At 29.6% G+C, this 13,457-nt stretch overlaps 1 protein-coding gene across 6 annotated transcripts; it reads left to right on the top strand.

Annotated features, from left to right (window-relative positions):
- The first annotated feature begins 2,268 nt into the window (after positions 1-2,268).
- LOC113004268 (peroxisomal acyl-coenzyme A oxidase 3) lies at positions 2,269-12,975 on the top strand. 6 transcript variants are annotated; one of them, XM_039452087.1, is made up of 12 exons: positions 2,269-2,383; positions 9,222-9,387; positions 9,628-9,753; positions 9,894-10,049; positions 10,130-10,277; positions 10,373-10,663; positions 10,738-10,901; positions 10,981-11,224; positions 11,314-11,547; positions 11,644-11,798; positions 12,126-12,419; positions 12,503-12,975. In XM_039452087.1, exons 1-12 carry the CDS (start codon positions 2,322-2,324, stop codon positions 12,590-12,592), a joined length of 2,130 nt encoding a protein of 709 aa, XP_039308021.1. In that variant the 5' UTR covers positions 2,269-2,321; the 3' UTR covers positions 12,593-12,975. The 6 variants fall into 6 exon arrangements, with proteins under 6 accessions (XP_039308021.1, XP_039308023.1, XP_039308024.1 ...); XM_039452089.1 differs by lacking the exon at positions 2,269-2,383 and adding an exon at positions 5,163-5,518; XM_039452090.1 differs by lacking the exon at positions 2,269-2,383 and adding an exon at positions 8,550-8,827.
- The last annotated feature ends 482 nt before the right edge of the window (positions 12,976-13,457 follow it).

Below are 13,457 nucleotides of genomic sequence, written 5' to 3'. Positions count from 1 at the left end.
ATTCAGTTTCTATTATGTTTCGAAACGATTATGGTTGCAATCGTTAAAAAAAAACTCAATCTACTACCGTAGAATCAATCATATACACAGCAGCAAGATTACACAATCAATATCTGTGCACGCGCGCGCACATGCATATACACACATATGCATAAAACCTGTTCAACGCAATTAGACTATAAAAGTGTATATGTATTGTAGTCCATGTTTTCAATACTAACACCAGCAATCATTTTTTAGATACTTCGTACAATTTTCTACAATTAGTGCAAGAAAGCATCGTCTCGCACTGAGTACATAAACAATACAAAAATAATTATAAATTATATATTTATAATGAAGCAAATAATGAAGCATATCTGAGTTTAGATTTAGACTTTGATTTTATAAAGATCGCGACAAATTTTAAATGTGTCAGGCAGATATCTAATTTTGCATTTATAATAAGATGATATAATTGGTTTCTCCTTAAATAATGATTACATATCATTGGCATTTTATTACTTAAGATATACACGTGGAGGATGTCTGGTCGAATGTAAGGCTACACAGAAAAATTTAATCAGTAAAACGTATGTAGTAAGAAAATCAACATGTTGGATTTGTTTACATGGCTTTACATTCTCGACTGTAAGTATTAACTATTGTAAGTCTCTTTAATACGATAGTTTTTGTTCTTAATTTTTGCAAAATCTGAATGCATAAAACAATCATGATAAAAAATCTTATAAAGCTACTTTTTCTATTGAATGCCGCCATTACAGTGAAGAGTCATCATTTTGAACATCTTGAATAAATATTTTTTTATCTTTTATTCATATGAATGAAATACTTTCACACAAAAGAGATGTAAATCCGACTGGGCCAATCTCCACGTAGTGGATATCTCAATATTAATATCAACGGCGTCTAATTTTCAAACTTTACAATTTGAAAAATACGTAATAAAAAATATTTTATTAATTTTTACGTATTGTGTTTCGAGCTCTTGAAAGAAGCTACGAGAATATGCAACGTAAAACAAAAAATTTTGTTTAAAGAATTGATGGTGATTTTTATGTGATCATTAAACGACTTTACAAGGTCAAATCATATCATCTTATGTCCTCATCAAAGTCACAAAACTTTTGCGTCAAACATTTTCCTCTAAAAATATTTTGTTTTTGAAATATAAATGTGTAATGAACAGTTGTTAACTGACTCATTCTGTATCTATAATATACATATATATCAAAGCTGGATAACACTTGAAATAGTTCCATTTTAAATATGTATTTGAAATGGAAATGGCATTTTGCATTGTCTATTTTAAATATGTTTTGAAAGATCATTTCCATTTTTACATTTGGAATGGAAATATCTATTTACATTTAACCATATGTAAAATGGATAAATTGTTTTTCTAACTGTTTACAAATTTTTCCTAATATTATTGACGCAGAGGAATTAAGTTTGTGGTTGACCAAAACATAATTTCTTCATTGACCACACATTGAACTTAACGTTCGCGAGCGTTTGTCTTTGTTTAACCTTCACTGAATAACAAGGAAATAATTCTGTGAGTGTTGTGAATGGCAACTTGCTTTCATGGCTTTATATTATCATTATATATCAAATCAATGAGATAAAATAAAATAACATTGATCAGACTCTTTCTTGTAGTCAAAAACAATTGCTGCTTAAAGCAAACAGCGCGCATGCTTATCAACTAAACTATAAAATAAAAATTTAAATAAATTACATATATTAGGAAAACCGTTTTGCATTTAGAAATTATTTAAAATATTTATTTATATTTGCATTAAAAATAGATTCGAAAAATTGATTTTACATTTTGTATTTTAAATACATTTTTTAACATATTTTACATTTGACATTTTAAGTGCAATTCGAAAAGTATTTTATTTAAAATATACTTAACCTTAGCCCATCATTTTTGTTTTTGGTTTCAAGGTTAAAGTTCAAGTATTTGCGAAAAAATATCTTGTTGTTGAATATGAAAGAAAGAATATACATTAAAATGATTAAATATTTATAAAACTAAGCCTTCAGTTTTTAAATTGTTTTGATAACTTTTAGCTCGTATTGTATAGTCAAAACATTCTTAATCCTAATTCATCACTTTTATTTTCGGTTACCTTCCCCGCCACTCATGGATTTATGGAAATATCTTGTAACTTTATCATGTTATATCTCTGAACAAAGAGCATATTTATTAGCTTATGTAAAATCGATATCTCAGGTTCAGATAAAGATGATAAATGAGTTCCGTATCAGAAATATTTTATTTGTGTGTCTCACAATCAGATGCAAAGTGTGAAATGACATCGCGATTTGACGTGCACCGTGCGAGTCGAGGGATGCTGAGTTCGCACAATAACCAGTATGATATGACAAATTGTTCTTGAGAATCGAACAACTCGTACTCATTTTAGAAAAGGATCGAGTTTGAAATCTCGTTCATGGACTTCTGAAGAATCTGGACTTAATTCTTTTCTGAAATAAATATGAGTTTACGTGAAGCTATTAAACTTTTCTTATATAGCTGAGTTTGTAGGTCAAATAAGGAGAAATAAATATTTATATCATCTTTTCAAAATATTTATTAAAATTATGTATCTTTGTATAAAAAAGCACATTATAAATTTTATCAAAGTATTATATATATTTGAGAGAAATTATACGCGGGAAAAATATTTTATACGTATATCCATATATAAATATACATAATTACATATTTATACGAGTATGTTACATCTAATTATATATAAATTTACATTCATTATATAATTCATATATTTATATATATTTATATATGGACATATTTGATATATAATTAGATATACAGAGAGTCTTTAAAAATTCGCGCCTTTGGAGGATAAGACATAATATTTTGTGCTAAAAGAAATAACTTTTTTTCTTCAAAAAAATTGCGTGTGACAAGTGGTTTTTGCAGAAGAGTTGATTAAAGTTAACGAATATGCGCTAAAAATTTCCTTTCTGTGATCCAAATATGACAAGTGTAAAGAAGAAAATTGCTTACTTTTTAATCTTAGATAATTTATCGAGACTGAATCGTAGTTATTATACAGGTACATTTACTTACGTCATTATTATTTATTTATTTTTATTTATTCTAATTCTGTATCTCAATTTTCTTACAAGGAACCCGCATATTCAAAAAATTCTGAGACTTTGTGTATAATAGGAAAGTTCTTCCGTAATACAAAAATATTTTTTGTTCCTGCTCGTTTTCAGTTTTAGGAGGTGAAACACTCTTTTGAAAAAAAATCAGTTTTTTTTCTTTCCAAGCGAATGTTGTCAGAAACTATAAGAGACAGAAAAAAATATTCTGTTAGTTAAAAATAAATATATATAAAACAGAAATACATTATTGATGTATCTCTTTGAATAAAAGTTTTACACGATGTTGAGAAATATCTAAATTTTTAATTTATTGTGCCAGAAAAGTCATTCAAAGTTGGATGACATTTATTTTTTATCTTTATGTAAAAAAATTAATATCTTTGAAAATTTCTGTGTTATTTGCACTGTAAAGCAAGGAATTAGCTCTTTAAAATTTTAATATTAAAATATTTATATTTTAAGATTCATTATTCTACATTGAAAATAACACGGAATTTTTTTGAGATATTTATTTCTTTTAATGTTACAGGTGATTTATTTATTCTAAAAAAATGCTTTCTTACAATATCGATTGTTGCGATAAATATTATCAAGCGTTTTGATGATCGAACTAAGGCTAAGACATCCGCAAGGAATGCAATCCAGGTTCAAACCGTAGCCGAAAGAATATTTTTCATAGTAAATTTCTTCACAGTTTTCGGGATAAAGGGAAGATCGTAAAGGTGCGTGTAAGCATAAAAAATTATTAAATTAATTAACAACTTAATTTTCGGGATTTTACATTTTTGGATTCTTTTTAAAAGCTGTGTTTCAAATCTGGCAGATATACGAATCATGTAAATGTTTGTAAATTCAATTAGAAAATATTGAGCACTAAAAAAATCTGCTTTCGACTGATACAGCTTTAACCAGCACTTTCTACACTTGCACTTATGTAAAAGTTTAAGAAAAGTATGATAAAATTGATAAATTTCAAGATACCGATAAATCTATTTCTGAAACCTTAAGTAATCATATAATAATTATAACATTTTAAAAATGTTAATAATTTGAAACCAACCCCTTGCATTTTTAATTGTAAAAAAGTAAAAAGAGAATTCTTAAAGTATTTTACCTTAAATATTTTTTGTTATTTTTAATCACCGTTGCACAAAGCAATTTTTCCTACTTGAGGATTATGTACTTACTTAATTAGTAAATTATTCTTTAAGTTTATTGATACTATTTAACTATGGAACTATATGGAACTATGCAATATTTAGAATAATACAACACTCAACTCGCGCAAAGCATCTTAATATTTATATTTATCTGTATTTTCACTTAGACCTACAAAATTAGACAATTTCTTTATTTATTTATTACGTAAAAAATAAAATTAATATTTATTTTATTAATTTTTAAATTAATATTTTAAACAACACAATACGGAAAAGAACGTTAAGGCCCGATATTTATAATTGATCCTTCTATTTAAAACTGTCTTATGTACAGTCTTATGTACAGTCTTACAATGCTGTGAACTAATGATAACACAACTATCTTAGTATTTTAAGATATCACACATAAAAACTAGCCAAAGATTACATACAAGTAAGAGAGGAGCGCACGCCGGCCACATTGATAAGAACGCTTAGTCGTTAACTTTAACTAGCATTCTTGTAAAAACTATACTTATTGCAGGCAATTTTGTTAAAGAAAAAAGTTATTTCTTCTTTTAGCATAGTATCACGTCTTATATTTCAAAGGAGCGAATTTTGGGACATTCTGTATGTCCCAATGTGAAAAATTTGTCTCCGGATATACTTTAGCCCATGATCAATTATATTGTATCCATACAAAAAACTCGACTTGTCATCGTAAATCTAGTGTTTATTCGTAGTGTGAACGCAAGTGGCTGTGTTCAGCAGAAAAAGCAACTTTGCAACTGTTTAATATGTCTAGTTTATACATTTAAATCCGGCAGAAACTAAAAGCTAATTGTAAAGCTACTCTGTCTGCTGAACTTAACCATTGACGTATTAATCCACTCCATGGATTAAAATGATCTATTAATCAACTTGAATTTACGAGTAGGAAATATCGTTCGCTGATTCGTATGTTTTCAAGAATAAGGCCGGCCCCCATGACTCGCGACTCGTCGCCTAAACTACAGTCTGCTGCGATCGGTTTGAGGGCTCGGTTCCGTGCACATCCGCACTTTCCCTTTCTTTCTGTATTCGTTCCATTCGTCTCGTATCAAGTCGCGCCGAATCGTGAAGAGTACGACGAACGTCGGTGCGCGTGTTCACGGAAGTGCGAGGGATCTAATCTCGCGTAAAATTCTTCGACTCTCTCGAAACCCCAATAGGATTTTCAAGATGCTTCAACGGTACTCTCTAAATCTCGTAGAGTAAAAAATTACTTCAAAAATTGCACAGGCACCGTTTTCACTCTGCAGAAGTAAATTTTTACTCTTATCGAAGTAACGAATCACTCAAAAAATTGAACACGCTCAATTTTCACACTTTCAAAGTGACGTTTGAAATATGACTGTCAATGACTATTTTTTTTTAGTTAAATAATAATCTATTATGACCGGGAAGCGTATCAATGATAACACAAAATATGTGTAATGTATCCCAGATGCAAAGTGTGAAACAACATAGCGATTCAACGTGCATGGTACGAGTGGTGAACGAGGGATGCTAAGTTCGCGCGATGTCCAATAATTCTGCTATAATGATGCAGCGAATCGCTTATTCTGAGAATCGAGTAATTTATTACTTTTTTTTTCAAAAAAGAATTGAGTTTGAACTCGAATTCATGGGCTCGAATCTTTAGAATCCCATGTTTAGCCATTTTCCATGATGATATGTTCTCAATAATAGCTATACTTCCCAGTCATAATAAGTTGTTGCTTATTCACGTCGACTACAAAGGAGCTTTCTTACAATATTAATTGTTGTGGTAAATATTATCAAGTACCTCGATCGGTGGTCGAACTGACTAAGACACCTGCAATGTAGGGAGATCCAGGTTCAAACCCTGGCCGAAGTAATATCATTTGCAACAAATTTTTTATAATTAATGGGATACAAGAGATTGCAGAGATGCATAATATAGACATCAACATTATGAAATTGATTAACAATTTAAATTGATTATCTCATTTATTTTAGTTTTGATTAGAAATTTAATTTGTGATATTACATTTCTAGTTCTGCTTACCCGGGAAAAAAATGTTTATGCATAATTATATATAATTATACATATAAAATAATGCATAACTATGTATAATTATATATATTTTAAAATATATATGGCATATATTGTATATAATTATACAATTATACAATAAATATATATAAAAATTATATAATAATTATATATAATTATCAATAAATATTAATCTAATTATTATGAGTGACAAATGAATGACTTTTGATACTATTATGACTTTTGTGTTCTTCTTAGGCACGTGCCTCGATGGCCGAATTGATTAAGACGCAATACAGGAAGAAATCCGGTTCAAACCTTGAACGAAGTAATTCTTTCGCAACAAATTTTTTACAGTTTACAAAATAGAGGGGATTGTAGAATGCCAGCTCAGATAGCACACAGATTCAAAAAGAATTTAAAAAAAATTCAAACTTGTGGTATCAATTCTGAGTTTATCTTAAGATAGAAAAAGAATTTTGTCTAGAAAAAGTTGTTTTTGCATTTGAAAATGAATTCTAAATTCATGGCATAAGCCTAAATTCTCTTTGAACTTTTTGTGCTATTTGGAAGGCATCAAAATTATTAAATTAATTAGCAATTTAAATCGATTACCTCAATTATTTAAATATGAATTAGCAATTTATGAAATTACATTTCTAGTTCTACCAGCAAATAAAAATGGATTAAAATGAATTTAAAAATGTTGGTTTTAATTTTAATTTATTTGAATTTAAAATCTTAATTCACATGGATAAAAATAAATTAAATGTGATAAAATTAAATCATTTTCTATCCATGTACAAGAATAAGACCTGATTCATTTTTATGTATTCAGATAGATTTAAATATCTGTATGTCAATCTTCTTCTGCGATTATATTTTCTCTAATAAAATAAAATAATTCCTGAATAAATAAATGAATAAATGAATAATAATACATGTTATTATAGACAATAATTATTCAGTATCGCTTTTATGACAGAACCTGAAATAAAATGTGTTTTTATTTTCAAAAGTATAACATTATTATATATCATTGGATAAATATTATTGTATAAATTATAATTAAAGCATTAAATATATTTTATTGTTAGTTGATTTATAACTAAAAGTATTATGATATTTAAAACAACAATTATTTTATATTTACTATTGTATAATCTACAAGAAAATTTTTGTGTATTATTGGAATAGGAATAACTTTGTTTCAATTCTGTGTCATAAATTAAAATAGCCTACAAATTTTTTTCGAATTTTTTATTTTTATTTAAAAAAAAAATAAGACTCAGTTTCTTTCAATTTCATATTATAAGGGACAAAAATGGATTTGTAGCGTTTGAACCAATTTTGGATTGGAAGAATAACAATTTAATCCTATATTATGAATTATAATGAATTGTGTGGCTTACGAAATTTCTGTTGGTTTGAAAAAGTACGATTTCCATAGTTCAATCCTGTTTCAGATACTCTACAATGAATTACAGTATAGCCCGCGAAATCTTTTTAGAATTGACAACATAGAAATCCCGTAGTTTCATACTCAGTTCATGAATTAAAATGAAAAGAATAAACTTTAATTAAATTAAAATGAATTTAAAAAATCGAGAATTTGGATTTGATAATGATCACATATAAATCAATTTCTATTCATTTCAGTCCATTTCCGTTTGCTGCATGAGTTGATTACAGCTGCGTTTTAAAGTCCGGCAAACATGCGGCGCGCAATTCGAGGAAACTTGTAAAAAAATTTAACTAAAAGTTTATTATTGAGCATTAAGATTTGCTTTTGTCCGGTTAGCCGTCTTTTGCAATTAAAATGTGGTTTTCAAATATTTTTAAACTTTTCACGTTCGAAAACGCGTTGCTTTTATTTCCAAGTTTTTTCACGCTGTTTTTTTACCTTTTCTTCCAAAATGCCAAACAACCTGTTGCTGAATTTCTTGCAGAGATTTTTATTACCGTTTATTTTTCCTTTTTGTCCGTAGAATTATTATTTATATATATTTTATACCTATTTCATTCTAAGTGCATAAATGGTACATAATTCATCTGTAAAGACTATCTTATCAATAATGAGTAGCATAATTCAAATAAGTTAAGAGTGAGGGAGATAGAGTAAGATTGAGTACGTGAGCGCGTGAGTGAGCGAATGAGTAAGAGAGAGAGAGAGAGAGAGAGAGAGCAAGCATTCGAGATAAACAGCTGTTTTCGTTCTTGGCTGCACTTTTTATACACGCGATCTGACTACTCTCTGCTACTCTCTGCTCAACTCATTTATAGTCTTTTATAGTCTACGTGCGAGAGTCCATCTGATAAATATAATTATTGACTGACGCACTCAGTCCTCGTAGATAACAAAAATCGCTGTGATTAAAGTTCACATCTATCTATTAACGCAGTATCATTTGACACGTCGTCCGTGTCGGCCATTAGTTTTATACCGGTGCGTACGTCGTAATGGAATTTCATTATTGAAAGGGTATACCAATAACATATTTTATTATATTTGAATAAAACTGTATCTTCGTAGGTAAGTTTGTTGGATAACGCACTTTTTGCATCGTTATCTAACCGTTTAAACCGTTATCTAACCGTTTAAACCATCATCAAAATTTCATGTCAGATATGGTATATATCTTTCACGAGCATCTTAATTAAACCATATCGAAAGCGTCGTTGCGACTAGTGACGGGTCACGGATGATAAATCTTGTATAACTGATAAAAAATTATACAACAGCAACAGCGATTAAAGCGGAGATTTTTAATCATGTCAAAACTACTGAATAACCGTGTGTTCTCATTCTTAACGTCGAATGTTAAGATTCGTTGTAATCATCGTCACTTATCCACGACACGTTGCGAAAATTTTAGTTTCGCGAAAACAAAAGGAAGACACGCGATGTCCACTATGTCCACCACCAGAGACTTGATAGCAGATTTGCCGAAGGGACCGCTGGATGCGTACAGGAAACGAGCGACGTTCGATTGGAAATCATTCAAGTTGGCTTTAGATGGAGAAGAATGCGTACGGTATCAGGTATTGAAAACAGTGCATTGTCCAAATTATATTATTAACATAGGTTTAGATTTATATCAACATAAATCTCGATTGAATAAGGTCCACTTGATATTTTAATAATTTTATTTCTATTTATCTTTAAAAAACTACAGGAATATTTATGGGCTTTTTTATGATCTTATATAATGACCTTATTTATCTAAGACCATATCTTAGTAAACAGTATAATTAAATGCTAATAATCGCTTGAATAACTAGAAAAAATTATGGCAACTTGTCGAGAGTCATCCAGCATTTCAAAAGTTGACGTGGCCGACAAGTTTGGGTGAAATTCGAAAGCGCTGCAACATTCAACAACAAATACTTCGCAAGAATGATGTGGATGTAATTATAATTTAATTGACAAATTATAATAATTATATTAATCAACAATTGTTGATAACAAATGAATTTTTGGTTTCAATATACGAATACTTAAAATAATATTGAAACTTTTGTGCTTATTTTTGTATAAATCTTTTCAGGCAATTGGAGATGGTGCATCTTTCCTTTATGTTTTTGAATACGATGCGTCGCTAGCGGTAAAAACGAGTATCGCCTTTGCTATGGTACCAAGAACTGTATTAGCATTGGGTACAGACCAGCATCAACATCTTATAACAGAACTTGGCTCTGGAAATGTATGTATGAACATGACACAGTAATACAGAATCATTATTATAAGATATATAATATTTATTAATATTCTTATTGCTTATAGTATATTGGTTGTTTTGCACTGACTGAAATTTCTCATGGAACCAATGCGAAAGGCATGCGAACTAGAGCAACATATGACATTGCAACGAAAAGTTTTATCTTTCATACACCTGATTTTGAAGCTGCAAAATGTTGGGCGGGTGGTTTAGGTGAGCTGTCTTTTACTTGATATAGAATTGATAACTAAGTCAATGACACTTGATGCATTACATGCTTTCTATATTTTTTAATACACTATTTTTAGGAAAATGCGCAACGCACGCCGTCTTATTTGCACAGCTAATTACACCGGATGGAGTAAACCGTGGTCTACACGTTTTCATCGTGCCAATTCGCGATCCCAAAACTCATCTACCTTTTCCTGGTGTCACTGTTGGTGATATGGGTGAAAAAATAGGCCTTAATGGAATAGACAATGGATTTCTAATATTTAATAATTACTCTGTACCACGTAGCTGCCTGTTAAATCGCAACGCGGATGTCAGCGAAGATGGAAAGTATGTCCCCACTATAAAGGATGAACGAAAAAGATATGGTGAGAATTAGCATTAATATGACGTACTGTATTTTGTAATTTATTTCATTAATGTGTCATCTGTGCTGGCGCAGGCTCGTCTTTGGGTGCACTTTCAGGAGGCCGCGTCATCATTACGGGAATTTGTGCACATTTGATGAGCCTTGCATTAACAATTGCTACACGTTACTGTGCTGTTAGAAAACAATTTGGTCCTACTGAGGATAATGAATTACCTGTTATAGAATATCAAACGCAAGTTTGTATAAGTGCAGAACTTTTATTTTAAGTTAAACAGGAAGGATTATGATAATTGATGTAAAATATGTTTGTTCTAGCAATGGCGAATCATTCCTCATTTAGCCGAAACGTACGCAGTAAAAATATTTTCATCGGCATTGCACGGTAGTCTATATGATCTTCATATTCAGCGTTTGTCTAATAACGATGAAGAGTTGTCTGCGGATCTAGGAATGGAGATACACGCGTTATCCGCCGCGGCGAAACCATTATGCGCGTGGATTGGTCGTGACGCGATTCAGGATTGCAGAGAATCTTGTGGTGGGCATGGATATTTAAAAAGTAAGTGCAAAATTACAATTGTATGTGTTACCTTGTGTGTATATATGTATACATATATTTTTTTTAACGATAAATTATTGTTATTTTAGTGTCTCGTTTGGGCGACATCAGAGCTGACCACGATGCAAATTGCACATATGAGGGCGAAAACAATGTACTTATTCAACAAGCAAGTAATTGGTTGTTAAATCAATGGGCTGGTATGATTAAAGGAGAGTCTGTCATATCACCGCTTGGTTCTGCGGATTTTCTTGTAAACGCAGAACAAATACTTAGCACTAAATTTAATCAAACTACAGTGGAAGGTGTACTGAAGCCTGAAAGTACGATACAAATTGTTTATTGCACTAAAATACTACAAGTTATTAATTTAAATAAACTTTGAGGTGTATTGTAATATGTTACTTTTTTAATTTTAGATTTGCTCTTAGTTTTTAAATGGCTGGTTTGTTATTATTTGAATAAGACATATCGACGTATGATGGAATTTAAATCAAGCGGAATGTCTGATTTTGATGTACGAAATAATATCCAAACGTTTCTAGCACGAACATTGTCTCTGGTATATGCAGAGGTAAATAAAATATATTTTTATATATACCTAATACTTTAGTTTTAGTATATATATATATATATATATATATATATATATATATATATATATATATAAAATTTATTAACTTCAAGCTTACATTTCAGCCGAGAAGTGGAACTTTAGTTTTAGTAAAGAAAACGCATTATAGCACATTATATTTTAAACAATTTGTATTGAACTCAAGTGTAAACTTTCAATTTTAAATTTTCAAAAAATATACATACTTTTTTTGTGTAATAAATGTTTTGCGTCAATTTGCTCTATAACATTATCATAGAACAAAAATTAATATGGTTTTTGTTACAGCATGCAGTAATGCTATCTTTTATCAAATGTATACAAGATCCAAAATGGAAACAAAACGAAAAAGAAGTACTGACAAAATTATGTTCTTTATTCGGAGCGATAACATTAGAGAAGAGATTGGGAGATTTATATGGCGGCGGTTATGCTTCTTCTAACAGTAACATAGATCGTCTTTTGCGGGAAGGAATTATAATATTGTGCAGAGATTTAGTCGACAATGTTGTTGCATTAGTTGATGTATTGGCACCATCAGACTTTGTTCTTAATTCTGCGCTAGGAATGTCTGATGGCGAGGTATATACTGTGCTATTTTATATTGAATTATTTACATGTAATAAATGTTTTTTTTTAATATATAAATGAAAACGCTTTTTTAGGTGTACAAACACATGAAGGAATGGATATACAAAAACAAAGAGAACTTAGAACGTCCATCATGGTGGAGTGACATCCGATGTAAATTGTAACATTAGGGATATGAATGGGAATTTTTCTACTATTTTACATTGATGGATTTAGAATATTTTTACAATTCATAATAACTTGAAACAACCGCACAAATTCATGCTGTTCGTTCAGAATTATGCATGTACTAAAACTTTAATATTGAAATAACTTGTTATATACTGGAATAATTAATGCAATATTAATTATTGTTATATACCTAATGTGATAATTGATACTTCAATATCACACGTTGTTAAATTTTTAATAAATAATTTGCATATAGTTTTTATATGTTATTATAAAGATTTTTATATATTAATCATATTTGATATTATAAACCAAGTCCCGCCTCTTGGCGAAAACTGAACGGTGCAATAAAAAATAAATAAAAAATATATATATATATATATTATTCATATTTTTATTAATATATAATGTAATATGATCATTTTAATATATTTTGTTATTGGCTGTGTTCAGGAGAAAGAGTTTGCAACTATTGTCAGATTTGTTGATAAGATTGATTCTTGGCCTTACACTTCCTGCCAGATTTAAATATATAAACCAATTATATTTAAGAATTTTACAACAGCTGCGAAATTACTTTTTGTACTGAACGCAGCTATTATATACTATTACGATTTGAATAACACAAAAAATTTTAATCGATAAAATTTATATTTTAAACATTTTTAACCCTTAAGCACATGATTGGATGTGGGAAACCTTCCTGAAAAAACTATACCTCTATTTTATTTTAATTGAGTAATGAAATTAGTTAACCGATCGCGATCGATAGGGAAGACTTTAAACTTTTTTTCACACAGCAAGCGATCAAAGTTTCAGGAGAATTTCAAATAATGTGTTTAAGGGTTAAATTAGTTT

Source organism: Solenopsis invicta, chromosome 7 (genome assembly GCF_016802725.1).
Source record: "Solenopsis invicta isolate M01_SB chromosome 7, UNIL_Sinv_3.0, whole genome shotgun sequence".
In the NCBI taxonomy this organism is placed as follows: domain Eukaryota; kingdom Metazoa; phylum Arthropoda; class Insecta; order Hymenoptera; family Formicidae; genus Solenopsis; species Solenopsis invicta.
This window is presented reverse-complemented; position numbering and strand designations above follow the sequence as displayed.

Coding starts and splice junctions, on each gene's coding strand:
- LOC113004268 (XM_039452088.1), top strand. CDS start 9,118: ATGTCAAAACTACTGAATAACCGTGTGTTCTCATTCTTAACGTCGAAT. Junction 9,754..9,893: donor TTCGCAAGAATGATGTGGAT/GTAATTATAATT, acceptor AAATCTTTTCAG/GCAATTGGAGATGGTGCATC. Junction 11,548..11,643: donor AGGTGTACTGAAGCCTGAAA/GTACGATACAAA, acceptor TTTTAATTTTAG/ATTTGCTCTTAGTTTTTAAA.